Source organism: Oncorhynchus keta, chromosome 2 (assembly GCF_023373465.1).
Source record: "Oncorhynchus keta strain PuntledgeMale-10-30-2019 chromosome 2, Oket_V2, whole genome shotgun sequence".
Taxonomy (NCBI): domain Eukaryota; kingdom Metazoa; phylum Chordata; class Actinopteri; order Salmoniformes; family Salmonidae; genus Oncorhynchus; species Oncorhynchus keta.
The window spans coordinates 77,594,780-77,622,218 of record NC_068422.1 but is presented as its reverse complement, the minus strand read 5'-3'; the positions used below and the strand labels follow the sequence as shown (position 1 = coordinate 77,622,218).

General features: G+C 44.8%; 1 protein-coding gene across 1 annotated transcript in view; it reads right to left on the bottom strand.

Moving 5' to 3' along the window:
• Positions 1 to 263: 263 nt before the first annotated feature.
• LOC118360671 (thrombospondin type-1 domain-containing protein 4-like) overlaps positions 264 to 27,439 on the bottom strand; it is a 43,111-nt gene continuing 15,935 nt past the window's right edge. Inside the window, exons 5-15 of the mRNA XM_035739965.2 lie at positions 6,798 to 7,005; positions 4,604 to 4,779; positions 4,386 to 4,476; positions 4,036 to 4,233; positions 3,736 to 3,865; positions 3,255 to 3,459; positions 2,653 to 2,826; positions 2,088 to 2,261; positions 1,501 to 1,680; positions 1,201 to 1,345; positions 264 to 941 (exon numbers count right to left, since the gene is read on the bottom strand). Coding sequence (XP_035595858.2) covers positions 799 to 941; positions 1,201 to 1,345; positions 1,501 to 1,680; positions 2,088 to 2,261; positions 2,653 to 2,826; positions 3,255 to 3,459; positions 3,736 to 3,865; positions 4,036 to 4,233; positions 4,386 to 4,476; positions 4,604 to 4,779; positions 6,798 to 7,005 — 1,824 coding nt within the window. The 3' untranslated portion in view covers positions 264 to 798. The remainder of the gene's footprint in view (positions 942 to 1,200; positions 1,346 to 1,500; positions 1,681 to 2,087; positions 2,262 to 2,652; positions 2,827 to 3,254; positions 3,460 to 3,735; positions 3,866 to 4,035; positions 4,234 to 4,385; positions 4,477 to 4,603; positions 4,780 to 6,797; positions 7,006 to 27,439) is intronic.

Below are 27,439 nucleotides of genomic sequence, written 5' to 3'. Positions count from 1 at the left end.
GGTCAACTAAACTGCTGTGTAGGAGAGTATTGAATAGAGCCCTCATGATACGTAATTGTGGATGATTTAAGAGCAAGCTTGGGCAACTTAATACTACATGTAGTTAATTACATCATAAATATGGTGGATTTTAGAGCGTAAAGAAGCTTATTAAAATGTGTACAGTCTATACATTATGCAGAACAAACAATCTTGCTTTCCTTTCATACTAGCTTCCTCTCTTTTAATGTAATCCAAGAGAGCCATGGTAGTCAAGAGTCTCATCACAGATGCGGTAGCAGTTTATTCTGTCAACGTTTCGGCCAAAGACCTTTTTCAAGACCTTAGTCCATTCAGGTGAATGGCAGCGGCAAACTGCTTCCCATGAAACACAATATAAACCCAGACGGGAACTTTTACTGGAGGGGATTCTGGTTACAGTCCATAAAGTGGTTCCAGATTCTTCGGTTTGGTGTCCTGTCTATCATCTCGCCTCACCAGAGCTCCTCCACTCATAGCCCTGTTAAACGTGTCCTTCACAACCATCCTCCACGAACCATTCAGTTTCACGTATTGCCCATTGGCAATCTCCTCACATGCCAAAAACAAGTTGGGCTTTCACTTCCTTTCTTTGCAGTCTTTCAGTTTTTCAGTCTGTATCTTCAGCACTCATATTATAGTGTCCAGTCAATGTCCACCCAGAGTCAGGTTCTAGGCTGTCCTCTCCACTGTGGGTCAGTGTGTTTGGCCCAGGGACTGATGGCCTGCTCTGGGCGCTGTGTCAGGCCCCATAGAGGTCTGAGGCCTGGGGAGAGGGGGCTAGCTGAGTGCCCTGTGTTGTGACTGTCTGTGGGCCACTCGTGTGCAGGAGGCACAACAGGTTGTCTTGTAGTAGTCGTACACACAGAGACGTGCCTGGACCACCACATTGCAGTTGAAATACTTGTCTCGACAGTTCTCGTCTGAAAAACAATCGAAAGTCAGTGATGATCAGTGATTTTAAGTTTTAGAAAACTTTAAGTATTTTCACAAGTTTTCTGTATGGAATAAGATCTTCATAAATGTTGAACCATTTCAGACTAAAATCCCCTCTAATCCTCATTAAAACTGTCTGGCAGTTGTTAGGACCAAACCAGCCATCATTAACCAATCCAACTGTATGACATTCCAGCGGAGGTGCCTTGGCCCCAGATCCATGTTTACTACACAGTAGTAACTGACCTATGTGTGGCACGCAGGGCTCTGGGTTGCACTCCTCTCTCTCCACTGGTTTCAGCTCCTCCTCACAGCCCTCACCGGAAAGCATGTCATCAGACAGACAGCGCACCTCCCTCACACGGAAGCCCCCCTCACACGTCTTAGAACACTGCAGGGACAGAGAATACAGTGCAAACCTCACTCTCCCTTTCTTCAATTACACTTTCAAGAGAGTGTATTTCACAACTCCACATAAAAGCGTGTGTCTGTTTTTTCATGTGTGAGTGCACGCATGTGTGGGCATGTGCGTGTACAGTTACTCACAGCGCTCCAGTCTGTGTGGTACCACATGGCCCCACAGGGCTTGAGGTGGCAGCTCTGCTGATTAAGAGGCTTGTCTAGAGAAGAACATTCGTAGGGCGGCATTACATTGAACCCCTCGTCAGTCTTCATCAGACACACCACTGCCCTCTGCTGGCTGCCCGAGCCACACTCCGTTGAGCACTGGGGGAAGGAGAAAATACCATAGGTAATACTACACATGGGCATGACATGAGACATGAACTGTTTCAACATGTTTTGTTTTTTTATTTAAAAAAAGAAAAAGGCATCATTGGCTCAGTTGATTGGCCGACCTGAGTTATAGAAGGTACACCTTACTTACAGGGCTGGTTTCCCGGACAGAGATTAAGCCTAGTCTTGAACTAAAAAGCTATTTCAAATGGAAATAATGGACAATGGATTTGTAACATCTGAGTGTTCCTCTTTACAACACTGACATGAGACATCAGCAAAAATGTAAGAAATGGATAGGAGACATCTGTAAAATCAGCAGCAAATCCTCATCCTAATCTTTTCCCAGATGATGTGTCCCTACAAGCCCAGTTTGACCCCGTATTGTCCTGTCTTACCTGACTCCAGGGGGCTGTAAACCACTCGATGCGACTCTCACAGGGGCCGTGATTACAGACCTGAGAGTCAGTGGGGCGCTCATGGCCACACCCCTCCAGAGGCAAGCTGCTGATGTGATTGGTCAGGCACAGTACGCCTCGGGTCCGCACACCCATCCCACACTCAGCAGAACACTGCAGAGAGCAAAGACATGGTAAGTGACAATACAAACAGTTGACCTATGCCTTGATTCAATCCGATCAGAGGTAGATCTGTGTATAGCGCACTTGACATTCAAAGGTAATTTCCAATTGAGCCGGCATATGCAGTGTTTACTGTGAATCGGGAACATTGCCTTTAAAAGGTGCAAAGCTGACAAAGCTCTATCTGATTGGATCCCGGCCCTAGTATCACCCCCATTTTTAACACTTGTATCAAGTCAATTTGTATTCAATTATAATCTTGCATCTATAATACTGTAGTAGATGCAATCCAATCAAGTTCAACAATTACTACAGTATTAGGTTAGAAAAGTGTTAGACGGTGATCTTGAGAGTCCATGTCCTCAGTCCTACACATACATGCCTTATTCCCCCACTCAGTGAAGAACCAACTTTTAGCACAGGGCCCCATGTCACAGTTCTCATTGTCACTGGGTCGCAGCTTCATGTTGCACTCCTCGTCCGACACAAAGTCTCCCACGTTGCTGACACAGTGCACCTCCCTGGTCCTCTGGCCCACGCCACAGGGAACATAGCACTGGGGAAACACAGGAGGGACAGTAAAAATACTATAGGGGTAGTTTTCAGGTCATCTCACAGTGTAAATAATGGTCAGTTCTCTCTGATGAATGTAACCTGTTGTCTGTGAAAACAACTGGGAAAATGCTCCATAGAATACTTGCTTGGGTTTCATTTATGATAAGGAATGCAAGCAACTTTAGAGGAATGATAACATTTATCTAATTGGGGTTCATGTATTTTCTGATACATTCTTCTAATACAGTATGTTAAATCTTGTCTGAGTACTTAGAACGTTTGATTGAGCCTGCCTCAGATGGGTGGGGTAGGTTTACACTTTTAACACTATTCTAATAGTTCCATGTGCCGAGCAAGCTCAAACAAGTGCAGCTAAAGTATTTGAAACAAATATTATTTGAAGCATATTGATTGACAGCTGTCACTCACTGCGCTCCACTCGGTTTGTATCTGCCACTCGCTGCAGATTTTCAGCTGGCAGGTGCTGGTGGTCTCGGGCTGCTCCAGGTGGCGGCAGCGGCTGGTGTGGACGTTAAGGGTCCGGTTGGCATACACCTGCCTGCACAAGACCTGGCGGTGCTGCATACCCAGGCCACATGTCTTACTGCACTCCGACCACTCACCAATGTCCCAGCTGCACAGTAGGACACACAAGGCTCCACATTCAGAGGGACACAATAGCTATTTGGTACCAACATAGCTAATAAAACATGTGGTCAATTGTCCATGTTTTTTGTCCATCTAATTATTAGACTATAAAGAGGACGGGTCAGGAACTTTTCATGAAGAATATAGAAATCTGGGTCCTATGAGTTCTGCTAAAGCTCTGTGTATGTATTGAACCAGTGTGTGTAATGTCTAAGAGCTCTGTATGTAATGTACATGTGGTTGAGACAGAGGGGTCTCTCACAAGGCAGGGCAGGACTGAAGGTTGCAGGGCTCTTCCTGTGAACTGGGCCTGGTGCTGCTGTCACACTGGTTCTCTGGTACCTGCTCATGGCTCAGTCTGTGGACACAGCGGAAAATGGTGTACCTGCTACCTGAAAACCAATACACAGGAGAGCATTAGATGTTCATGCCTCAATACTGCATCGTCACTACTCACTGTGGGAATCTGTTAAACCTAGTTGATCAACTAGTATCAATCATAGCATCAGAGGTTGAGACCTTTTGGGCTTCAGTTCAGACAAAGATACATGCCATGTCTTACCTCTGCCACAGGAGGCGCTACATTCTGTTGCCCCAGACAGTTTCCAGTTGTATTCTCTCTGACGTCTGGGTGACAGGACTGCTGGCACCTGGTTGTTGGGTACCTGGGGAGGGTACTTGCCCCCTCCTGCTGGATCGTACCCCTCCTGGTTGGGGTTGCCCCGGTGATCATTCCCACTTTGCCCATACAGAGTGTTCCCTGGGAGATCGAACATGGTATTTCAGCCAACAAAACCAGGGGAAAACTCACAGTCATTGAGATGCTTGTCGACCCCCTTCCTTTGTGGACTAAGAGTTCATTTAGGCCATACAGTCCCAGTCAGATGCATCAGTAACTATGGGGAGCCTCACCTCCAGGTCTGTAGTCGGGGTGCTGTGGAGGGTTGTCAGAGGGAAGGATGAATTCATAGCTCACTCCTGGGTTGGGCTGCTGGTAGATCACCTAAGGACAAAAAAATTATTCAGTGAACAAGTTAATTACAACTTAATGTGCCAGTGTAAACTGTCAGAGAAATATGTGCCAATATGAGATACATTTTACTGTACGTACAAGTTGACTGGTTACATACATAAACATCCAGGATCTCATTGGTTGGCCCCTCAGCCAGGAAGGACTCCCCGGCGGTGCTGGTGACCTCATTTGGTCGTCGGTAGGTGAACATGGTGCCCACCCCCTCATACTCCCCTGGCCGGTCAATGGCCCAGTTCCCATTGATGATGGAGCGACCTGAGCGGCTTTTCAGAGCTGCAGACAGACCATGAGTTGACGGTTGACCATTAATAAAACTGCCCCCAAAAACAATATTTTGGTATTTGTTTCATTAGTCCATTGTTGACATAGTCCCAAAATGTTCTGCTTGCCAGCACTCAAGTTTTCAGGTATGTAACTTTTCTGTAATGTTTTTCAGAAGGCCTGTTGCCCTAACCATGGAATTCTCCAAACTGGCTGTAGAGTTGAGAGATTCAGCTACACAATTAACATAAAGTTTTGCCAGCTCTTTACTAACAGGTTTGCTCATTTACAAAAGACACAGCTTTTACTTCTGAGGATTTCTGTATTTTGAAAGGATTGAGCTATTTTTCTTTAAATGCTGAACATTAGACAAGTAACATTAAGACTACTGAATTTAAGAGTGTTTGGACAACTTAAAGCACATATTAGGCATGCAGAAATAAACTAGAACAGAAGTCTGTTGAGGAGAGTGGGGCAAACATCAGGGGATAATGGGAATGATAAGTAGTTCCATGGAAGAATCCTCAGTCCTGTTTATCCCCAGAATGTTGCATCACAGCACACTTTTACCCAATGATATATGAACTCTTCCAACAACAACACCAAACGACACAGGAACAGCAGTCACAGCAGTCACAGAAAGGAGCCATTGTTCACGCATACTCTACATTTCCTGCTTAGGTGCTTACTCACTGAGTAAGTATTGTGTAGGGGTTGAGTGGGTGTAACGGATGTGAAACGGCTAGCTTAGTTAGCGGTGTGTGCTAAATAGCGTTTCAATCGGTTACGTCACTTGCTCTGAGACCTTGAAGTAGTAGTTCCCCTTGCTCTGCAAGGGCCGCGGCTCTTGTGGAGCGATGGGTAACGATGCTTCGTGGATGACTGTTGTTGATGTGTGCAGAGGGTCCCTGGTTCGCGCCCAGGTATGGGCGAGGGGACGGTACATGGGGACTCATATAAAAAAGCAAGGCATAACTTGGCAACCCCAGTTAGTAGTTTTGACTTAGAAAGGTAGTTTCAAAGTAGGTTTCATCACTGTGTTCAGTCAGTAGTGGTGGTTTTCTAGGCAGCAGTGAAATTCCTCACCTTAATATAAAAGGATGGGAAGGCTGGAGGAAAAGGTCCTCTAATGAAAGCTTGTTTATATACTTACCCCTGAGGGGAGCAGCCAGGCCAGGGGAGGGAAGTGAGTCTCTCTCTCTCTCTCTCTCTCTCTCTCTCTCTCTCTCTCTCTCTCTCTCTCTCTCTCTCTCTCTCTCTCTCTCTCCAACAATAAAACATAGACCCACTTCTGTGTCAAACTGTTATGCTCTCATATAAAGACAAGGTCTTGTTTATTCAATTAATTAAATAAAAGATTGTAACCAGAAGTGCACTGTGTGGTTACTTACTACTGACAACATAGAAATGCTCACATCCAAAATTCCAGAAAAATCCCTCCTGCTCTGTATTTGAGCTGCCTTTTAATTAAATGAATCAAATCAATTTAACAAGCAGCTGTTCCCTGCTGCCTGATACCAGGCTCACAGCACGGATGTAGCAAGACATGGCCTAAGTTATATTTCAAAAATAGCTACTGCTGTCAGATGTTTTATAACCTGAAGCTTATCTTTAAATTGTGACTTTTTATTAGTACTGTAAATGTAATATGAAACATAATCTAACGTGGTCAAAGGGAAAACCTCAAATTGTTATTGCATGTGTTATAGCTCATGGGTCTGATTCAGACAGAGATGTATGGAGCCTTAAGGGGCCGTGGATAAAGAGCTGGTAACTCTGTAGTTAAACAGAGGTGGTTTGGAACCATGCTTGTGTGTTGAGTAACCTTGCCTCAGACATGAAGACTCCCAAGCTACCCACTGGGCATATCAATGTTGTTTCCTCATAATTTCAATGAAATTACATTGAACCAACGTGGAATAGACGTTGAATTGACATCTGTACCCAGTGGGTAATGTCTAGGCTTTAGCTCAGCAGGCTAACACATTCTGACCCGGTTTAAAACACTGGTCAGTCACAGTCCTACTCACCCAGGTAATTCCTGCTCTTCACCGTCTCGGTGACGTTGATCTTGGTGGCTCCCTCTGGGATCTCCACTATCTTGTGGTAGCCCACCTTGTTCAGGCTGTGCTGCTGGAAGAGCCCTGACACCAGCTTACAGGCCGTGTTGTCCCCGCCACACACCCCACATTTGTCCATCACCTTGCCTGAGCCCAGGTATTCATCGCAGCCCAGACTCTGTCAGAGAGAGAGAAGGAGGTTAAAGGAGGGGACAGAAGACATGTATTGCACCTCACTAATCAATACCAGTACATTACAAACAGTACTGTACACTTTTTGTTGTAAGCAGACTGTAGGATTTTTGAGGTGAAGCAATGTTCAACTGTTGAGCTACTGAGACATCTGTTTTAACAGGCAACTGTTTTACCACTGAAGTGCATGGAAAAGTAAATAACATGAGCAACCTCATTAATCAAGTAAAGAGGGGAGAATGAGAGATAATAAACCAAAGCCTATCCAGCATATTCATAAACAAACCCATGTTATTTCACCTCTCTAATTCGATGACCTGCTGCACATAATTAACTACCATAACACAACAACCAATTAGCCTGAGCCGGCTTCATTCCAACAACAGGCATATTCTTGGCATGATGCTAGAGTGGTAATGGCTCCCAAAGCAAATCCTCGAGGGTGTTAGCTTTCTCTGTCACATTGGCACTCATAAATTACAGGAAGCCTGGATAAGGTTAGTATAGAACACTCAAATCAGCAGTCGATAAATCCAGCCAATCCAGACATAAAAGTAGCTCGCTGTGTGAACATGTGCTGCAGGCAGGGGCCTGGTTGGGACTGATCCCCGCAGGCCACCGTATTTCTATAATTGCAGACCCCTGGGCAGTGGAGAGTCACCACTCGAACCTCGAACCGAACGACCAAGGGAGGGGTCAGCAGGGGACAAAAAAACTGTTTAGTTTTAATGATACAAATCTCCTCTGTGATTGGACGGTTGCCAACGTTAGTCTCTAGTCAGTCAGTATCTCTCAGGGAACGTTACGTTCAGCAGTCCAGTCAATAATCCCCCCCATTCCTAGACAAAACCCTGTCACAAACAATTTCATCCCAATCCCAAACCAGGACTAATGGGGATCTTGCCTTGCTAAACCGGCATATTTTCTCAGACCAACTGTATATATTATGTCCCAACATTCATAAAAAATATTACACAACATTTTGTGTGTGGTCCTTAAGCACGGGACATAACTAGACTTACATAGAATAATCACACAAATGAAGAGCAGTCTACAGTGGTAATTAAAAAGGGTTTTGCTGAAGATTCATGCTCTCTCAGCGGACTTAGTTCTTCCTGGAGCTGCAGTAAGACAGTCAGCTGCAGGCTGGATGCAGGCTGGGACATGTGGCTGGAACAGGGGAGATGGTAGCCAGGCCAGGGCTAGGGGTGGACTGAGGAGATTGGGGTAGGCTCAGGAGACAGAAGCCTGGCACTCGCCCACCCATTGCAGCGAGGTCTGCATTGGGCCAACACTCCACCCAGGCCAAAACAAATACACACCACCTCCTTCTACACAGGAAATAAGCGATGAGAGAGGGAATAGCAAACTAAGAGCCCTGAGAAATGACCAAACAGGGTAAATGTTATATTAGCCTATGTGGAATTATGGATACATACTGTAGCCTATAGGCACTCAAATGTAAGAATGGTATATGATGAAAACCAGATTGTTCCATATGAGTTTACACATTTTATTTTCATACATCACATATACAGTATGCAAGGCTATCACAAAAAAATTGGGATACTAAGTGAGTGGTATCGGTCTTCTCAATTTTCACCATAAAACACCCTGACTTTAAGCAACAACATTATCACAGATATCATTTCAATGTTTAGCCTTAATCCCAGGAGAAAGAAACCTGTTCCTTCCTTCCCCTCATAAAATACAGCTTGACAAGCTTGGCGAGTAATGGCTGTCTGTGGCCATTTTCCAGAGAAAAGCTCTGAATCACTGTGTGTTAACGTGTGAATATAGAGTCACATCATTTATTACCCGAATCGGAGTCATCCGTCAATGTATGAAATATCATGTGACTGAGAGGCGTCAGTAGTGTTTTTAGAAAAATTGTGCAATAAGGTTTTCCAAGCCTTTTAATATGGTAAAATGGCTTAGGGCATGGGACATATACAGGAAGCAGTGTGTGAAGTGTGTGGGTATTATTTGATATCAAATAGTTTCACTGTTAATGTACAGTATATCTTTCAAATCATAAACTCTCAAAACAGACTTTGGAGAACAGATGATACCCCATGCAAAACAGTGAAGCCAGCAATCATTTGTCTCCCAAACCTGAAAACAGTCATCCAGGCTGTCCTTGATATATCAAATATAAAAGGTCCTGCATCACGAATCCATCCAAACGAGGTGTCTCACTGAACCAACTTTGGAGGGATCCTAGTTTTTCCCTTTCAAGGAGATTCACAGTGTTTTAAGTACCCAATTTATTAAGAGACCACATCATTGCATTTTTCTAATCTGCTCTCTGTGGGTGGTTTATAATTATGCTTGGCACTGGACGACATCCCCTTTCAGTAGGACTATAATGGGCCTTTAAATGTCACTAAAATCCACCTCATCTGGAAATGGTTAGACGTGTCAGGACGGTAGTCAACTACCAGTCAAAGTGAGGAACGTCGATGAAAACAACATTAGCCTTCCAATAAACCCCAGCAGTACTTTTCCAGATAAAACAGATGTCCAAAAGGTCTTATGCTTTTAGGAATTGGCTTGTCATGATGGGGATAATAATCCCTTGTTGAGTTGAATTGAATTGAATTTATGAAATTCTACACAACTGAACCAGCAGACTATCGGTCTCTTTCCATCATACCAGTAACCACTTTATAACAAATGTTTGAGTTTGCATTTATAAGGTTATTAGATACCCTTAAACTACTGTCTCACTATGATGGTAAAGCTATCCCAATTTCAAGCATGTCCTCAGCTGTGCACAGAGGCGCCTCTTCTCAGAAATCAAGGTTTGGGAGCTTTAAAATAAGTGCCTAATGCAGTTTAATTGAGTGGGTAAAGAAGGAATGAAAACCAACATTTATTTCATTACAAACATGCACAAACTGTCAATAAACAGTTGCAAAGACACTCCATGTCACTTGATCCTTTTCCCACAGGCTTGGCGCAGGTTACACTTGCCTTGCAATAATGTTTCTTTTAACTGTGTGGGGGGCCTTGGTTTGTGGTTTCCCACAAGGAATGAATATGAATATAAAAATGAGTGGTCACAGTGACTTTATGCTGGAGTCAACAGGAATGTTGGAAACATCTTACAGTCCTTAAGTCGACCAGCCCCCATCTTCTTTGACTGTAAAGACTTCGGGCTAGATTCTATTAGATCTGCGCTAGTCAACACCCGCATAGCGATTGTTTTGGCGGTGTTGTTGATAGAAACATGTTAGAGCTGTCAGATCCACAAGCGGCTCCTTGCGTTGTCTTATCGTGGCAACAAAATCATCCAATTTTATAATCCGACAAATCACATGCAGCCACATTACAAGTTCTAACACTCAAATGTGTGATGTTGTTTTGTCTACACCTCGATTAGACGGATAGACTATAACCCCCCCCCCCCATTCAAATTCAAACGAAAACATGCATTAGAAGCCTACAGTTTCTATCGCCGTTTTGAACTTCTAATGCAGTGGGGATAATAAGGAAGGGAGTGGTTTGTGACACAAGAGCAGCCACTCACCTATTTGTCAGCTCACACCACAGTTACACCTTCAACACCACCAAAACATCTGCTATGCGTATGTCTGCCAACGCCGGTTAACACTAGTTCTGACTTAATCGAGGCCTTCATCCACCCCATCTTCTGTAAAGGAAGTTATAGATGTGGTGGGAAAAGTCATCAGTGGACTGACTGCTAGGGTTTCTAACAGGCGTGGGACTGTGACCCTGGGTTTAAATGGAGAGTGTTTGTGAGTGGATGTTTAGACAGAGAAATACACTAATGACAACGAGATTTAAGCTAACGATTGATTGACATTCACATGTGCAGACGGCTGTACTGTATAGGCCTATCAGGGAGCACTATGGTGCACAAATACATCCAGATTCATGCAGCTGTTTCAGGAGCCCCATCTACACAAATGATCCATTATCAACCACACACTCTGCATATCAGGGACTCCAGACACTTTTATTCAGTCATTGCTGTAACTGATCCTAGACCATAACTCTTCTGATCTCTGCCATGTCCTTGGCTTGAGGTCAGAATGTACTTGGGTCTTGTCAGAGCTTAGACTAGGGGTTCCCATGATATTATACTCTGGGTGCCATGCCAGACCCACCAGCCTAGAAACCACCAGGGAGTCAGGAAGGTAGATCGCTCAATGAGTCCCTGAGAGAGCACCAAGACTGCTCACTGTATACATGATCCTAAACTCAGCAAAAAAATAAACGTCCCTTTTTCAGGACCCTGTCTTTCAAAGATAATTCGTAAAAATCCAAATAACTTCACAGATATTCATTGTAAAGGGTTTAAACACTGTTTCTCATGCTTGTTCAATGAACCATAAACAATTAATGAACCTGCACCCTTGGAATGGTCATTAAGACACTAACAGCTTACAGATGGTCACAGTTATGAAAGCTTAGGACACTAAATTGGCCTTTCTACTGACTCTGAAAAACACCAAAAGAAAGATGCCCAGGGTCCCTGCTCATCTGAGTGAACGTGCCGTAGGCCTGCTGCAAGGAGGCATGAGGACAGCAGATGTGGCCAGGGCAAGGAATTGCTATGTCCATTCGGTGAGATGCCTAAGACAGAGCTACAGGGAGACAAGTTGGACAGCTGATCGTCTTCGCAGTTGCAGACCACGTGTAACAACACCTGCACAGAATAGGTACATCCGAACGTGACACCTGGGGGACAGGTACAGGATGGCAACAACAACTGCCCGAGTTACACCAGGAACGCACAAACTTTCCATCAGTGCTCAGACAGTCCGCAATAGACTGAGAGAGGCTGGACTGGGGGCTTGTAGACCTGTTGTAAGGCAGGTCCACAACAGACATCACCGGCAACAACGTCTCCTATGGGCACAAACCCACCATCGCTAGACCAGACAGGACTGGCAAAAAGTGTTCTTCACTGAGGAGTCACGGTTCTCTCTCACCAGCGGTGATGGTCGGATTTGTGTTTATCGTCGAAGGAATGAGTGTTACACCGAGGCCTGTACTTTGGAGCGGGATCGATTTGGATGTGGAGGGTCCGTCATGGTCTGGGGTGGTGTGTCACAGCATCATCGGACTGAGCTTGTTGTCATTGCAGGCAATCTCAATGCTGTGCGTTACAGGGAAGGCATCCTCCTCCCTGATGTGGTACCCTTCCTGCAGGCTCATCCTGATACGACCCTCCAGCATGACAATGCCACCAGCGATACTGCTCGTTCTGTACGTGATTTCCTGCAAGACACTGATGTCAGTGTTCTGCCATGGCCAGCGAAGAGCCCGGATCTCAATCCCATTGAGCACGTCTGGGACCTGTTGGATTAGAGAGTGAGGGCTATGGCCATTCCCCCCAGAAATGTCTGGGAAGTTGCAGGTGCCTTGGTGGACGAGTGGGGTAACATCTCACAGCAAGAACTGGCAAATCTGGTGCAGTCCATGAGGAGGAGATGCAGTGCAGTACTTACTGGTAGCCACACCAGATACTGACTGTTACTTTTGATTTTGACCCCCTCCCTCCCCTTTGTTCAGGGACACATTATTACATTTCTGTTTGTCATATGTCTGTGGAACTTGTTCAGTTTATGTTTCAGTTGTTGCAGGTCCTCTTGTGTTGTTCATACAAATATTTGCACATGTTAAGTTTGCTGAAAATAAATGCAGTTAACAATGAGAGGACGTTTCTTTTTTTGCTGCGTTTATAAAGTTTGAATTTGAATATATTAACACACTTAACACGATTACAGGGTACATAAACTTTGAGTGCACAAACTTAGATATGCATCCAGCTGTATCTGGTCACCGATACTAAAAGTTTTTGTTTAATGTTCCAAGGTTGAAATCTTGCATATTATTTAACATGACATCTAATATTTTAACACCTAACATGTTGTCACAACATGTTTATCAAATGACAACAAACTAAATGAATGCTGCATTAATGGAATACATATTAATAACAATAACAGGCTCTAGAATTAAGTATCAGCTCAATGGTTTGGCCTCGCTTCACCAATGACATTTGATTCAACTTAAATTCTAATGAGAATATCTTCAGATAAAAGGAATTCTTCCTTTATTTTCAAATGATAACACTCCACTTTGACATTTAAAAAAAAACACACACCCTGTCGACCAAATTTACGACCAAAGAGTAACAAACGTTGTTTTGTGAACATTATGAGAACATTTTTAACTCTTCACTTGCTGTACAGCCAGCAGAGAGTTCTGCTGGAGCGTTGCCATTGCTGTTATCAAGACTTGGCTTGCAATGATATGCCAGCTCATCTGGAAATGTAATATTTACATTACTGGGCTTCCAAGCTGAGAATTCTGAGGCACTGTCGTACCAGATAATAATTCATAGCGGAGGTGACCTTACAGCAAGATGGCCACCGAATGGAAATGACATTATGCTGAAATCTATAGAAAACTCAAGGACTGACCACAATCTCAACATTAAAAAAAGATGAGTGGGGATCATTGTCTGTTTTATCAAAAATGTGACTCATTGCTCTGGAAGAAATGGTAGTAGTAAATAGTATACTGGGTCATACTGTATACGTATTAGAAGTGCAGGCAATGAGAAATATGTGGGTTCTAGGCGTTTAAAATCAAACCGAATGCAAGAAATTATGTTTACATAATCCTACATCAGTTGGGCCAACTTAAACTCTTTCAGTTTGACTCCCCAAAGCACAAAATAATACTTACATTCAATAAACATAGTCTCCCTGTCAGTCTCCCAAGCTAGACTTGTGATAGTGGTACAGTATCATAAGGGTTTGGTGTAGACTTGAAGTTAGACATGCCATAGTGGTATCATCTGGGGTTGGTGTATGTATGGTACGCCAGCCAGCTACCGCTGAGTCTCCCAGGCAGGCAGCCTGGGAGTTGGTGTCAGGATGTCAGGAAGCGGTGTGGCTTGGCTTTGGAGCGGGCAGCAAACCTCAGCTATGCGTCAGTCAGTCCATTCATTTAATCTCCGTCCATGTACGCTTTCCTTCCTGTCTGTTTTAACACTACAGCACAACGAGGTGGAGGTGCTCTCTGCCACAGCAGGCAGGCAGGCCGGCAGGCCGGCAGGCAGGCAGGCAAGCAGGCAGGCAGGCAGGCAGGGATTCAGGACAGAGGCTCACTCTACTATGTTCATTACTGTCTGATGAGCTCAACTTCTGACTGAAGGCTAAAGGTGCTCTAATGGGATAGGGGGATACCTAGTCAGTTGTACAATGCCTTCAACTTAAATGTGTCTTCCGCATTTAACCAAACCCATCTATGCTGCTGCTGTTGTTGAATGGTATTCACAATACAGGTATAAAGTAAATGTGATTATTTAGAAAATAACAAAATGCTAAATTCCATCAGCTTTTAAATTGTTACCAAGGCTAGGACTAATGCAAACCCTGTGAACACTGAATATTGGACCTGCTGATTTGAAACACTGGGCAGCTTTTAGAATAGGACCATACTGGCATCCTGTATATCATCAGCAAATACAGAGCCACATGTCCCATATAATAGTGTCTGTTTGTGTTTCACCACTGATTCCTATTTCATTTCTCACACAGAATCCAGTATAACGTCATAGTAAGGCATGACAACCCACCCCCTCCGTTCGGTTGGTCGGTCCATGTGAAGTGCATGTGGCCGACCGTTGGCAGGGGCGTAGGCCACAAGCATCTGTCTCCCACATGGTGAGATGCTGTGTTCCTTTCTACCTTCCCTTTAGAGGCTCCTTTATCAGAACAGTGTTTAATGAGGGCGAGGTCACTAACAACACACACTGCTTTCAACACCGTCAGCACTGGAAACACATCTGCAGCTGTGGTGGAGGTAGGCTACTGTAGTGCTGGGGACCGCTCAGTGATCACAAGGTGAAAGGTGATTTTCACTTGTGTACAGTATAATGAAGTCACTTTGTAAACTACACCCATCAGACATTGAAGGGCAGCTCCCATAGTAGTGCTAGACCTGCTGTGGTACTGTACAACTTCCAATACCAATTGACATTTCCATATCAGATTGCAGCATTAAAAGGAGATTAGGAAATATGGCCGTTCTGGCTGCTATGACAGAAGAGAGGGAAAATTGGCAGCCTTCAACAAAGAACTAGAAAATCTATTTATGTCCTATAACCTTTCCATGCATGTGCACTTTAAAAAAAATGTTGCTTCACAAAATGAAATAGACAAATGGACCATCACAATCTGTCAATCTGTCTGTAAATGGAAGACATACTTTCAAGAATCACAGACTTTTCCTCCGATTTCATCCCTGGAACTTGTATCAATCAAATGTATTTATAAATCCTTTATACATCAGCCGATGTCCCAAAGTGCCCTACAGAAACCCAGCCTAAAACCCCAAACAGCAAGCAATGCAGATTTTTTATTTTAACCTTTATTTTAACCTTTATTTTAACCTTTATTTAACTAGGCAAGTCAGTTAAGAACAAATGTTTATTTACAATGACGGCTTACCGGGGAACAGTGGGTTAACTGCCTTGTTCAGGGGCAGAACAACAGATTTTTATCTTGTCAGCTCAGGGATTCGATCCAACAACATTTCGGTTACTGGCCCAACGCTCTAACCACTAGGCTACCTGCCGCCCCAGATATAGAAGCAGGGTGGCTAGGAAAAACTCCCTAGATAGACTGGAACCTAGGAAGAAACCTAGAGAGGAACCAGGCTCTGAGGGATGTGTTGGGAATATCATGGATGTGTTGGGAAGTCAACCAAGCCAAGGCAATAATCTGAGCTTGTAACCACTAAAAAAAGTGGTTACGTTTCCCATCAATCATTACATGTGTCAAACCCCAAGTGGGTATCCAAAACAACCAGGAATAATGACTGAACTGTGGGGATAACTCTTCCCACTGAGAGGAGTAGGGCTATTGGGCTCCTCAATCCATTTTAAAGACACCCTCTACTGTAGCACGTCACATCAGCACAGGATACAATACAGGATAAAGTGGGAATAACATGATAATAGTATGGCAACAAGCTATAGTAACTCAAATACTTGTTGAGGACCCCTCCTGGATAAGAGAGGGGTCCTCAACAGTGAAGAGTAGAGTGATATATACTGGTCATGACTGGGGGATGTTTTCTCACATACCCCACAAAATTATCAAACCTCTCTCCCAGCCTCAGGCCTCAGGTCAAGGGCACAGCAGCCTCATAAATGCCCACTGCTTGTAAACGTCTCTGAAATAGCACAAACCGTGTTGATTCTACAGTCTTTAAAACACTGAGGGTTTCCTCTGTCATCAGTATCTGTTTGTAGAGGTTCTGTGTTGGGAACATAATGAATGGATATTTAAAAAAGTGCCTAAATACAGGGTGAGGGACAACTTAAGGACACACCTACCTACATGTTTACATGTGGAAATGAAAGGTGCCCTATAGTGAGAGTATTATAGAGGGAACACGTAATCCTATACAATCATTCTCTAAGACACCAATCTCAACTCCTGCCAAATGACCAACTGCAGCTTCGCCTGACGTCACACATTTTAGATGTTTAGCAGAGGACAAAGCAAACCGGTTGCATGGACTCCATTCATTCACATGTAATATTTTGGTCACAATTACCTTCATTAAGGCATATGACCTTGATGAACAGATCAAACCAGGATTCTGTACACACTAGAATGAGATATTCTATTTTATGACTGTACAGTCATCCCTAAAGCCAACACCTCATTCGGCCGCCTTTCGTTCCAGTACTCTGCTGCCTGTGACTGGAACGAATTGCAAAAATCGCTGAAGTTGGAGACTTTTATCTCCCTCACCAACTTCAAACATCAGCTATCTGAGCAGCTAACCGATCGCTGCAGCTGTACATAATCTATTGGTAAATAGCCCACCCATTTTCACCTACCTCATCCCCATACTGTTTTTATTTATTTACTTTTCTGCTCTTTTGCACACCAATATCTCTACCTGTACATGATCATCTGATCATTTATCACTCCAGTGTTAATCTGCAATATTGTAATTATTCGCCTACCTCCTCATGCCTTTTGCACACATTGTATATAGACTCCCCTTTTTTTTCTACTGTGTTATTGACTTGTTAATTGTTTACTCCATGTGTAACTCTGTGTTGTCTGTTCACACTGCTATGCTTTATCTTGGCCAGGTCGCAGTTGCAAATGAGAACTTGTTCTCAACTAGCCTACCTGGTTAAATAAAGGTGAAATAAAAAAATAAATAAATAAATAAAATATGACTGTACATCACCTGTCTGCAGCAGTATCACAGTGATGTCACAGCCATGTAGTCAATTATCTACACACACACATGGAGCTGTGCCAATCTATGCCCTATTACAAGCCAGACATCCCCCTTTAGAGTTTCCACAGTTATACTAAGTGCAACTTTGAAGGACACTGTCCTTTATAACTATATAACAGCCTGCCTTATATGTGCTACAGAGTCAACAGCACAGACTGCCAAAGCTGCTTAACAGTGAAAACAGTCACACAGTAAATACCTAATCTGATCCCTACTTCCTCCTCATGATCTATAGTCTGCAGTCATAGCCAAGGCATGAACTAACTTAGAATTAAACCTATATATTAGAATCAGACTATCAACTTACAGTTCAGCAGCTCGAGAATGACTTAAGAAGAGCACCGGGCTAAACAGGATAATTCCATTCATAATACAGATTTATACAGGACATAGTTTTAGAGGGAGTCCCTCTTATGTCTGTTTAGGACGTGTAAAGGTGCTGGGACTGGGAGCGATAAGTAGCCAGTCCCAGACGGTCAGTCTCAGCCCAACCTGTGGAAAAGCAGAGAGAGGGTCCATAGTAAGACCATGGTATGGTTTAAGTCTTACCTGTGACCACGGGTTCCCCTTGGCAGTCACCAACATGTGGAGGAGGCAGACAAGCAGCAGAAGAGCCAGACCTGATAGCATTCTCTCATGTGGCCAAGAACTATTGACCAGCAGCTCTCAGTCATGCATTCAGACAGGTCCAGTAGAAAACGGTAGCTGCTCCTGGCTGTTTCGCCTTGCCCCTGTAGTGCAGTGAACGCCAAAACCACTACTCTGCTGATCTTTATGCACAGCCTTGTAAACTGAGCTGGAGGAGGCACAGCTGGGGAGGCTGGGGCATTTAAGAGGAAAAGTTAGGGCCGGGAGGGGGGAGGGAGAGAGACAGAGAGAGAGAGAGAAAGGTATATCTGGGAAGAAAGAAGATTAGTGGAGAGATGTTTAAAAGAAAAAGGAAATATTTGGGAAGGGAAGAGGAAGAGTATTTATTGTTTATGAATGGTGGAACATGAAGCCTCCTACTGTCTACTCTCTCTTATACAAGCATACATACTCAAGCACTTAATTGCGAGCCACGTCGCAAGGAAGGCTGGAAGTAAAGAAGCCGGAGCCAAAAAGACTGAACTCATCATATGGTTTTCCTATTTCTGCACCATTGTTTCCACAACATTAAACCCTAATTCATCAGGACACACTGTAGTTATGAGTGCGCTTTTCATCAGACTATGACAGTTGGTTTTCACATAAAATTATATGACCATAGTGGGTGCATCAGGGCATTGTGGCTGTATTTGATTTGTAGACAAAGAGCATTTTTGCAGCCATCCTCACTTAACGCAATATTTTCAGATTTTAAAGCAGTACAGGGAGACCTAAACAGGCACATGCAACAAACTACTGTATCCACTACAATTCTGTATTTCATCTGGGCTATGAGGAGTGAGTGAGTGAGTGAGTGAGTGAGTGAGTGAGTGAGTGAGTGAGTGAGTGAGTGAGTGAGTGGTGGTGAGTGAGTGAGTGAGTGAGTGAGTGAGTGAGAGAGAGAGAGAGAGAGAGAGAGAGAGAGAGAGAGAGAGAGAGAGAGAGAGAGAGAGAGAGAGAGAGAGAGAGAGAGAGAGAGAGAGAGAGAGAGAGAGAGAGAGAGAGAGAGAGAGAGAGAGAGAGAGAGAGAGAGAGAGAGAGAGAGAGAGAGAGAGAGAGAGACAGAGAGAGAGAGAGAGAGAGAGGGAGAGACAGAGAGAGACAGAGAGAGAGAGAGGGTTCCAGCAGGCTGTTACACACCATTAAGGGAAAATAAGCTTTTTTAGCACAAAAAAATGGCCTGCCCCTGTTAAGCAAAGCCAGCAGTGAGTCACTGCATAATATGAATGAGAGTACTGAGAACACTGAACAGGATAACAAGTCATATCAGCACCTATTGAATGCATCTAATTCCATTACATCTCCAATTGTATTTAAATATTTCACAGCAACAAGCAAAGGCATCATGGACAGACAGAACGTTTAGATAGTGGCGTCTCAACACCTGGACTTGGCTTGGCTTCTGCTGGCACTCTCTTGTATTTCCCCACTCGCTGGCACTCTCTTGTCTTTCCCCACTCGCTGGCACTCTCTTGTCTTTCCCCACACGCTGGCACTCTCTTGTCTTTCCCCACTCGCTGGCACTCTCTTGTCTTTCCCCACACGCTGGCACTCTCTTGTCTTTCCCCACACGCTGGCACTCTCTTGTCTTTCCCCAGTCACTGGCACTCTCTTGTCTTTCCCCACACGCTGGCACTCTCTTGTATTTCCCCAGTCACTGGCACTCTCTTGTCTTTCCCCAGTCACTGGCACTCTCTTGTCTTTCCCCACACGCAGGCACTCTCTTGTATTTCCCCAGTCACTGGCACTCTCTTGTCTTTCCCCAGTCACTGGCACTCTCTTGTCTTTCCCCACACGCAGGCACTCTCTTGTCTTTCCCCAGTCACTGGCACTCTCTTGTCTTTCCCCAGTCACTGGCACTCTCTTGTCTTTCCCCACACGCAGGCACTCTCTTGTATTTCCCCAGTCACTGGCACTCTCTTGTATTTCCCCAGTCACTGGCACGCTCTTGTCTTTCCCCACACGCAGGCACTCTCTTGTATTTCCCCAGTCACTGGCACTCTCTTGTCTTTCCCCACACGCAGGCACTCTCTTGTATTTCCCCAGTCACTGGCACTCTCTTGTATTTCCCCAGTCACTGGCACTCTCACTGCATAATATGAATGAGAGTACTGAGAACACTGAACAGGATAACAAGTCATATCAGCACCTATTGAATGCATCTAATTCCATTACATCTCCAATTGTATTTAAATATTTCACAGCAACAAGCAAAGGCATCATGGACAGACAGAAGGTTTAGATAGTGGCGTCTCAACACCTGGACTTGGCTTGGCTTCTGCTGGCACTCTCTTGTATTTCCCCACTCGCTGGCACTCTCTTGTCTTTCCCCACTCGCTGGCACTCTCTTGTCTTTCCCCACACGCTGGCACTCTCTTGTCTTTCCCCACTCGCTGGCACTCTCTTGTCTTTCCCCACACGCTGGCACTCTCTTGTCTTTCCCCACACGCTGGCACTCTCTTGTCTTTCCCCAGTCACTGGCACTCTCTTGTCTTTCCCCACACGCAGGCACTCTCTTGTATTTCCCCACTCGCTGGCACTCTCTTGTCTTTCCCCAGTCACTGGCACTCTCTTGTCTTTCCCCACACGCAGGCACTCTCTTGTATTTCCCCAGTCACTGGCACTCTCTTGTCTTTCCCCAGTCACTGGCACTCTCTTGTCTTTCCCCACACGCAGGCACTCTCTTGTCTTTCCCCAGTCACTGGCACTCTCTTGTCTTTCCCCAGTCACTGGCACTCTCTTGTCTTTCCCCACACGAAGGCACTCTCTTGTATTTCCCCAGTCACTGGCACTCTCTTGTATTTCCCCAGTCACTGGCACTCTCTTGTATTTCCCCAGTCACTGGCACTCTCTTGTCTTTCCCCAGTCACTGGCACTCTCTTGTCTTTCCCCACACGCAGGCACTCTCTTGTATTTCCCCAGTCACTGGCACTCTCTTGTCTTTCCCCAGTCACTGGCACTCTCTTGTCTTTCCCCACACGCAGGCACTCTCTTGTCTTTCCCCAGTCACTGGCACTCTCTTGTCTTTCCCCAGTCACTGGCACTCTCTTGTCTTTCCCCACACGCAGGCACTCTCTTGTATTTCCCCAGTCACTGGCACTCTCTTGTATTTCCCCAGTCACTGGCACTCTCTTGTATTTCCCCAGTCACTGGCACTCTCTTGTATTTCCCCAGTCACTGGCACTCTCTTGTCTTTCCCCACACGCAGGCACTCTCTTGTATTTCCCCAGTCACTGGCACTCTCTTGTCTTTCCCCAGTCACTGGCACTCTCTTGTCTTTCCCCACACGCAGGCACTCTCTTGTATTTCCCCAGTCACTGGCACTCTCTTGTCTTTCCCCAGTCACTGGCACTCTCTTGTCTTTCCCCACACGCAGGCACTCTCTTGTCTTTCCCCAGTCACTGGCACTCTCTTGTCTTTCCCCAGTCACTGGCACTCTCTTGTCTTTCCCCACACGCAGGCACTCTCTTGTATTTCCCCAGTCACTGGCACTCTCTTGTATTTCCCCAGTCACTGGCACTCTCTTGTATTTCCCCAGTCACTGGCACTCTCTTGTATTTCCCCAGTCACTGGCACTCTCTTGTATTTCCCCAGTCACTGGCACTCTCTTGTATTTCCCCAGTCACTGGCACTCTCTTGTATTTCCCCAGTCACTGGCACTCTCTTGTATTTCCCCAGTCACTGGCACTCTCTTGTATTTCCCCACTCGCTGGCACTCTCTTGTATTTCCCCACTCGCTGGCACTCTCTTGTATTTCCCCGCTCGCTCGCACTCTCTCTCTCTCCCAGAGGCAGACTGACTGACAGCCAGTGAGTGAGCAGTGAGCAGCCTCTGCAGCAACACAGCTGCACACATGTTTACAGGGAACGTAGTGTATGGGGAAGAGAGCTTTCAACAGCGTATATATCTCTATTATCTCAGACACATCAGCTACTAATGCTCTCCTGATATACTGTATACTAATCTGGACTGATATTGAACAGTACCGCTTAACGCCCCGAGACCGGCTGCTGGATCAGACAGACTGAAAAGTAAAGCATGGCCTGGTTCTGGTTGGAGTTGTGTTTCCTTCAACATATGGGTCAGGTCAGCAGCCTTGGCTCACAATGTCTGATTCCTGAAGTCTCCTACCCACACACATCCACACACACCAGAGACATGCACTAGCCTACAGCATCAGGCGGTCTTACCATTACTGTATGGTATTATGATGCATTACAAAAGGATACATACAATGGGTGTATTCATGTTTGCTTTTTTCACATCCTGTCAATTTGAGTAGACATATTCAAAAACCATTTTCTAACCAAACACTACTCTGGATTTCAATTCAATATGTCGTATATTTAAAAAAGATTTCTCCATATTACTATACATTTCAAACCCGAAACCCAAACATGAACTGCTTGTACGTTAGAAAGACCTATTGGAGTGGACTGTGTCAGGAAGAGCACAGTTTGAAGATCGAGTAGTAGAGCAGAAAGAGAGAAAAAAAAACAGATTTTTGTGCATCTGGGATACATATTAGCTGCAGCAAGGCCAGGCATGTAGGTCCCTTGATTGTTTCCTTCAAGCAATGTCTTTGACTAAGGAAGGCAGAGAGAGTGGGTTGTTAATGAATAAAACAGGTGAGAGTGTTAGGATAATGAGGGGTGTGGTGGAGGTGAGGTTAGGGATCGGGGAACATAGCTGCAATCACTATTTATTCTTTGGCCTGTTTGGCTCATAAAGCCAGCTAGCTGTCTGTGCATAACAGGGTCATCCTGTGGGGAGGACAGTGGTATGGAGATCCACGGTATGCTACATTAGGTTTATTGTGGGGCATGGGACTGTGACTGACTGACTGACTGATAGAGCGATGTGCCCCAAATGGCACCCTATTCCCTTTATAGTGCACTACCTTTCACCAGAGACCATAGGGATATACAGTTGTGGCCAAAAGCTTTGAGAATGACACAAATATGAATTTTCACAAAGTCTGCATCCTCAGTTTGTATGATGCCAATTTGCATATACTCCAGAATGTTATGAAGAGTGATGATGAATTGATGAATTGCAATTCATCAGATGAATTGCAATTAATTGCAAAGTCCCTCTTTGCCATGCAAATGAACTGAATCCCCCAAAAACATTTCCACTGCATTTCAGCCCTGCCATAAAAGGAACAGTCGACATCATGTCAGTGATTCTCTCGTTAACACAGGTGTAAGTGTTTACGAGGACAAGGCTGGAGATCACTCTGTCATGCTGATTGAGTTCGAATAACAGACTGGAAGCTTCAAAAGGAGGGTGGTGCTTGGAATCATTGTTCTTCCTCTGTCAACCATGGTTACCTGCAAGGAAACACGTGCGGTCATCATTGCTTTGCACAAAAAGGGCTTCACAGGCAAGGATATTGCTGCCAGTAACATTGCACCTAAATCAACCATTTATCAGATCATCAAGAACTTCAAGGAGAGCGGTTCAATTGTTGTGAAGAAGGCTTCAGGGTGCCCAAGAAAGTCCAGCAAGCGCCAGGACTGTCTCCTAAAGTTGATTCGGCTGCGGGATCGGGGCACCACCAGTACAGAGCTTGCTCAGGAATGGCAGCAGGCAGGTGTGAGTGCATCTGCATGCACAGTGAGGCTGTGCAGACTTTTGGAGGATGGCCTGGAGTCAAGAAGGGCAGCAAAGAAGCCTCTTCTCTCCAGGAAAAAAATCAGGGACAGACTGATATTCTGTAAAAGGTACAGGATTTGGACTGCTGAGGACTGGGGTAAAGTCATTTTCTCTGATGAATCCCCTTTCCAATTGTTTGGGGAATCCGGAAAAAAGCTTGTCCGGAGAAGACAAGGTGAGCGCTACCATCAGTCCTGTGTCATGCCAACAGTAAAGCATCCTGAGACCATTCATGTGTGGGGTTGCTTCTCAGCCAAGGGAGTGGGCTCACTCACAATTTTACCTAAGAACACAGCCATGAATAAAGAATGGTGCCAACACATCCTCCGAGAGCAACTTCTCCCAACCATCCAGTTTGGTGATGAACAATGCCTTTTCCAGCATGATGGAGCACCTTGCCATAAGGCAAAAGTGGCTCGGGGAACAAAACATAGATATTTTGGGTCCATGGCCAGGAAACTCCCCAGACCTTAATCCCATTGAGAACTTGTGGTCAATCCTCAAGAGAAGGGTGGACAAACAAAGACCCGGGCCTCCCGGGTGGCGCAGTGGTTAAGGGCGCTGTACTGCAGCGCCAGCTGTGCCATCAGAGTTCGCACCCAGGCTCTGTCGTAACCGGCCGCGACCGGGAGGTCCGTGGGGCGACGCACAATTGGCCTAGCGTCGTCCAGGTGAGGGAGGGCTTGGTCGGTAGGGATGTCGTTTTCTCATCGCGCACCAGAGACTCCTGTAGTAGGCCGGGCACTAACCAAGGTTGCCAGGTGCGGCTTGCTTCCGGGTTGGATGCGCGCTGTGTTAAGAAGCAGTACAGCTGGTTGGGTTGTGTATCGGAGGATGCATGACCTTCAACCTTCGTCTCTCCCGAGCCCGTACGGGAGTTGTAGCTATGAGACAAGATAGTAGCTACTACAACAATTGGATACCACGAAATTGGGGAGAAAAAAGGGGTAAAATTCACCAAAAAAAAAAAACACAAACAAAAACCCACAAATTCTGACAAACTCCAAGCATTGATTATGCAAGAATGGCCATCAGTCAGGATGTTGTCCAGAAGTTAATTGACAGCATGCCAGGGCGGATTGCAGAGGTCTTTAAAAAGAAGTGTCAACACTGCAAACATTGACTCTTTGCATCAACTTCATGTAATTGTCAATAAAAGCCTTTGACACTTGTGAAATGCTTGAAATTATACTTCAGTGTTCCATAGTAACATCTGACAAAAATATCTAAAGACACTGAAGCAGCAAACTTTGTGGAAATTAATATTTGTGTCATTTTCAAAACTTTTTGCCACGACTGTACAATGCATTCTGAAAGTTTTCAGACCCCTTGCCTTTTTCCACATTTTGTTACGTTACAGCCTTATTAAAACATTTCCTCATCCATCTACATACAATACTACATAATGACAAAGCGAAAACAGTTTTTTTTTACATTATAGAAAATGTATTAAAAAATAAAAACAAATAGCTTATTTACATATTTATTCATATTATTTATTATATTTATTGCTAGGAGACTCGAAATTGAGCTCAGGTGCATCCTGTTTCCATTGATCATCCTTGAGATGTTTCTACAACTTGATTGGAGTCCACCTGTGGTAAATTCAATTGATTGGACATGATTTGGAAAGGCACACACCTGTCTATATAAGGTCCCACAGTTGACAGTGCATGTCAGAGCAAATACTAACCCATGAGGTCGAAGGAATTGTACGTAGAGCTCCAAGACAGGATTGTGTCGAGGCACAGATCTGGGGAAAGTTACCAAAAAGGTATGCAGCATTGAAGGTCCCCAAGAACACAGTGGCCTCCATCATTCTTAAATGGAAGAATGGCCTGAATGCCAAGCGTCAAGTCTGGAGGAAACCTGGCACCATCCCTATGGTGAAGAATGGTGGTGGCAGCATCATGCTGTGGGGATGTTGTTCAGCGGCAGGGACTGGGAGACTAGTCAGGATCGAGAGAAAGATGAACGGAGCAATGTACAGAGAGATCCTTGATGAAAACCTGCTCCAGAGCACTCAGGACAAGTCTCTGAATGTCCTTGAGTGGCCCAGCCAGAACCCAATCGAACATCTCCGGAGAGAGCTAAAAATAGCTGTGCAGCGACGCGCCCCATCCAAGCTGACAGAGCTTGAGAGGATCTGCAGAGAAGAATGGGAGAAACTTCCCAAATACATGGGTGTCAAGCTTGTAGCATCATACCCAAGAAGAGTCGAGGCTGTAATCACTGCCAAAGGTGCTTCAACAAAGTACTGAGTAAAGGGCCTGAATACTTGTGTAAATGTGATATTTAAGTTTTAAAACGTGTATACATTTGCAAAACAATCTAAAAAGCAGGTTTTGCTTTGTTATTATGGGGTGTAGATTATTATTGTGTGTAGATTGATGAAAATATGAAACTATTTAATCAATTTTAGAATACGGCTGTAACGTAACAACATGTGGAAAAAGGGAAGGGGTCTGAATACTTTCTGAAGGTACTGTATAGGGATAAGGTGCCATGTGGGATGTAGCTGAGAGACAGACAGGATATAAGCTCTGTGGGAAAACTGATCCTGTTTTTATGCTGGTGTTTTTTTCCTGCGTGACACACCTGCCAATAGCCTGATGGTAAAGAAGTCGTTAGGGGACACAGATAAGGTGATTATTCATGACCAGGTTGACCTCTGGGGGCAGCCCACTTGCAGCACTGATGACACATTCACTTAGACACGACAAGTATGTACCTTTTTCACACACACATGCAGCACACAAACACATGCATGCTCAAACATGCACTTTCACACTTGTGTGCGCTCACACACACACAAACACACAATGTCTCCCTCTCAATTGACCATAAATTCCTGCCATTCAGCGAACCTTGACCACTCATTGAATGGCCTTTAGATGAAACAAACAAACTATTGAAGCATCAAATCCATTCAACTAGCTCCTCAATTGACATTGACAACCACCCAGACAACAGCCAATCCAATCACTGTCAACAGCAGTCAGTCAGTGTGTGTGGCTGCTGACTGAATGTAAAGAATAACACTGTATGACCCTATAGGGTCCCCTCATAAATCTGTTCACCTCTCAGGTACAACTTCACTATGGCCCATAACCACATACTACCAAAACTATAATATTACTTAGGCTATGGTATAGTGAACAACAATCACCACAGGATACCAAAAACCAATCACTAGAGGAGTTCACCAACCTTGGTCAGTCTCCCAGAAAACTAAAAAAAGAGTGTTCGATTTTTTTCTAGACTCATAACAAAGACTGATGAGAGAGTATTAGTATATAACCTGCCGAGTACTGTACTGTAAAGATACTGTTCCAGTCGAAAGAGACAGTTTAGCACTCATTTCAACCTGGCAGAGGAAGCAACAGCAGTCAGAGAGTCTTTAACACTCTAACACTCTGGCAGTATTCTGTTCTGCTCCACTACCTGTCCCCAGAGGTGTGTACTATAGTTCAGGTCTATCTTGCACTCATGTATGGCTTGTTCAAGCTCAGTGGAGCTGACAGCTCCCATAGTACAAAGGAGACATATATTTCAGCTGAATACCAGGGGCAGGAAATGAGCATGGAGGTCCGGGGGCAGTGAAGGCCGTAGAGACCAGGGGATGTTTCACACAGTGGAGAAGCCTGGACAGACAGCCTGCGTCTCTTTTAGAAAGTCAAGCCAGGACATCAGCAGCTGTCACAGACAGTAAGCAGTCAGCAAATGGATGAGTCCAAATGGTTCAGCCCTTTGGCTGTACATGTAAATTACCGTATTATTTATTTCAAAATTGAATCATGATGGAAATATTAAATGCACAT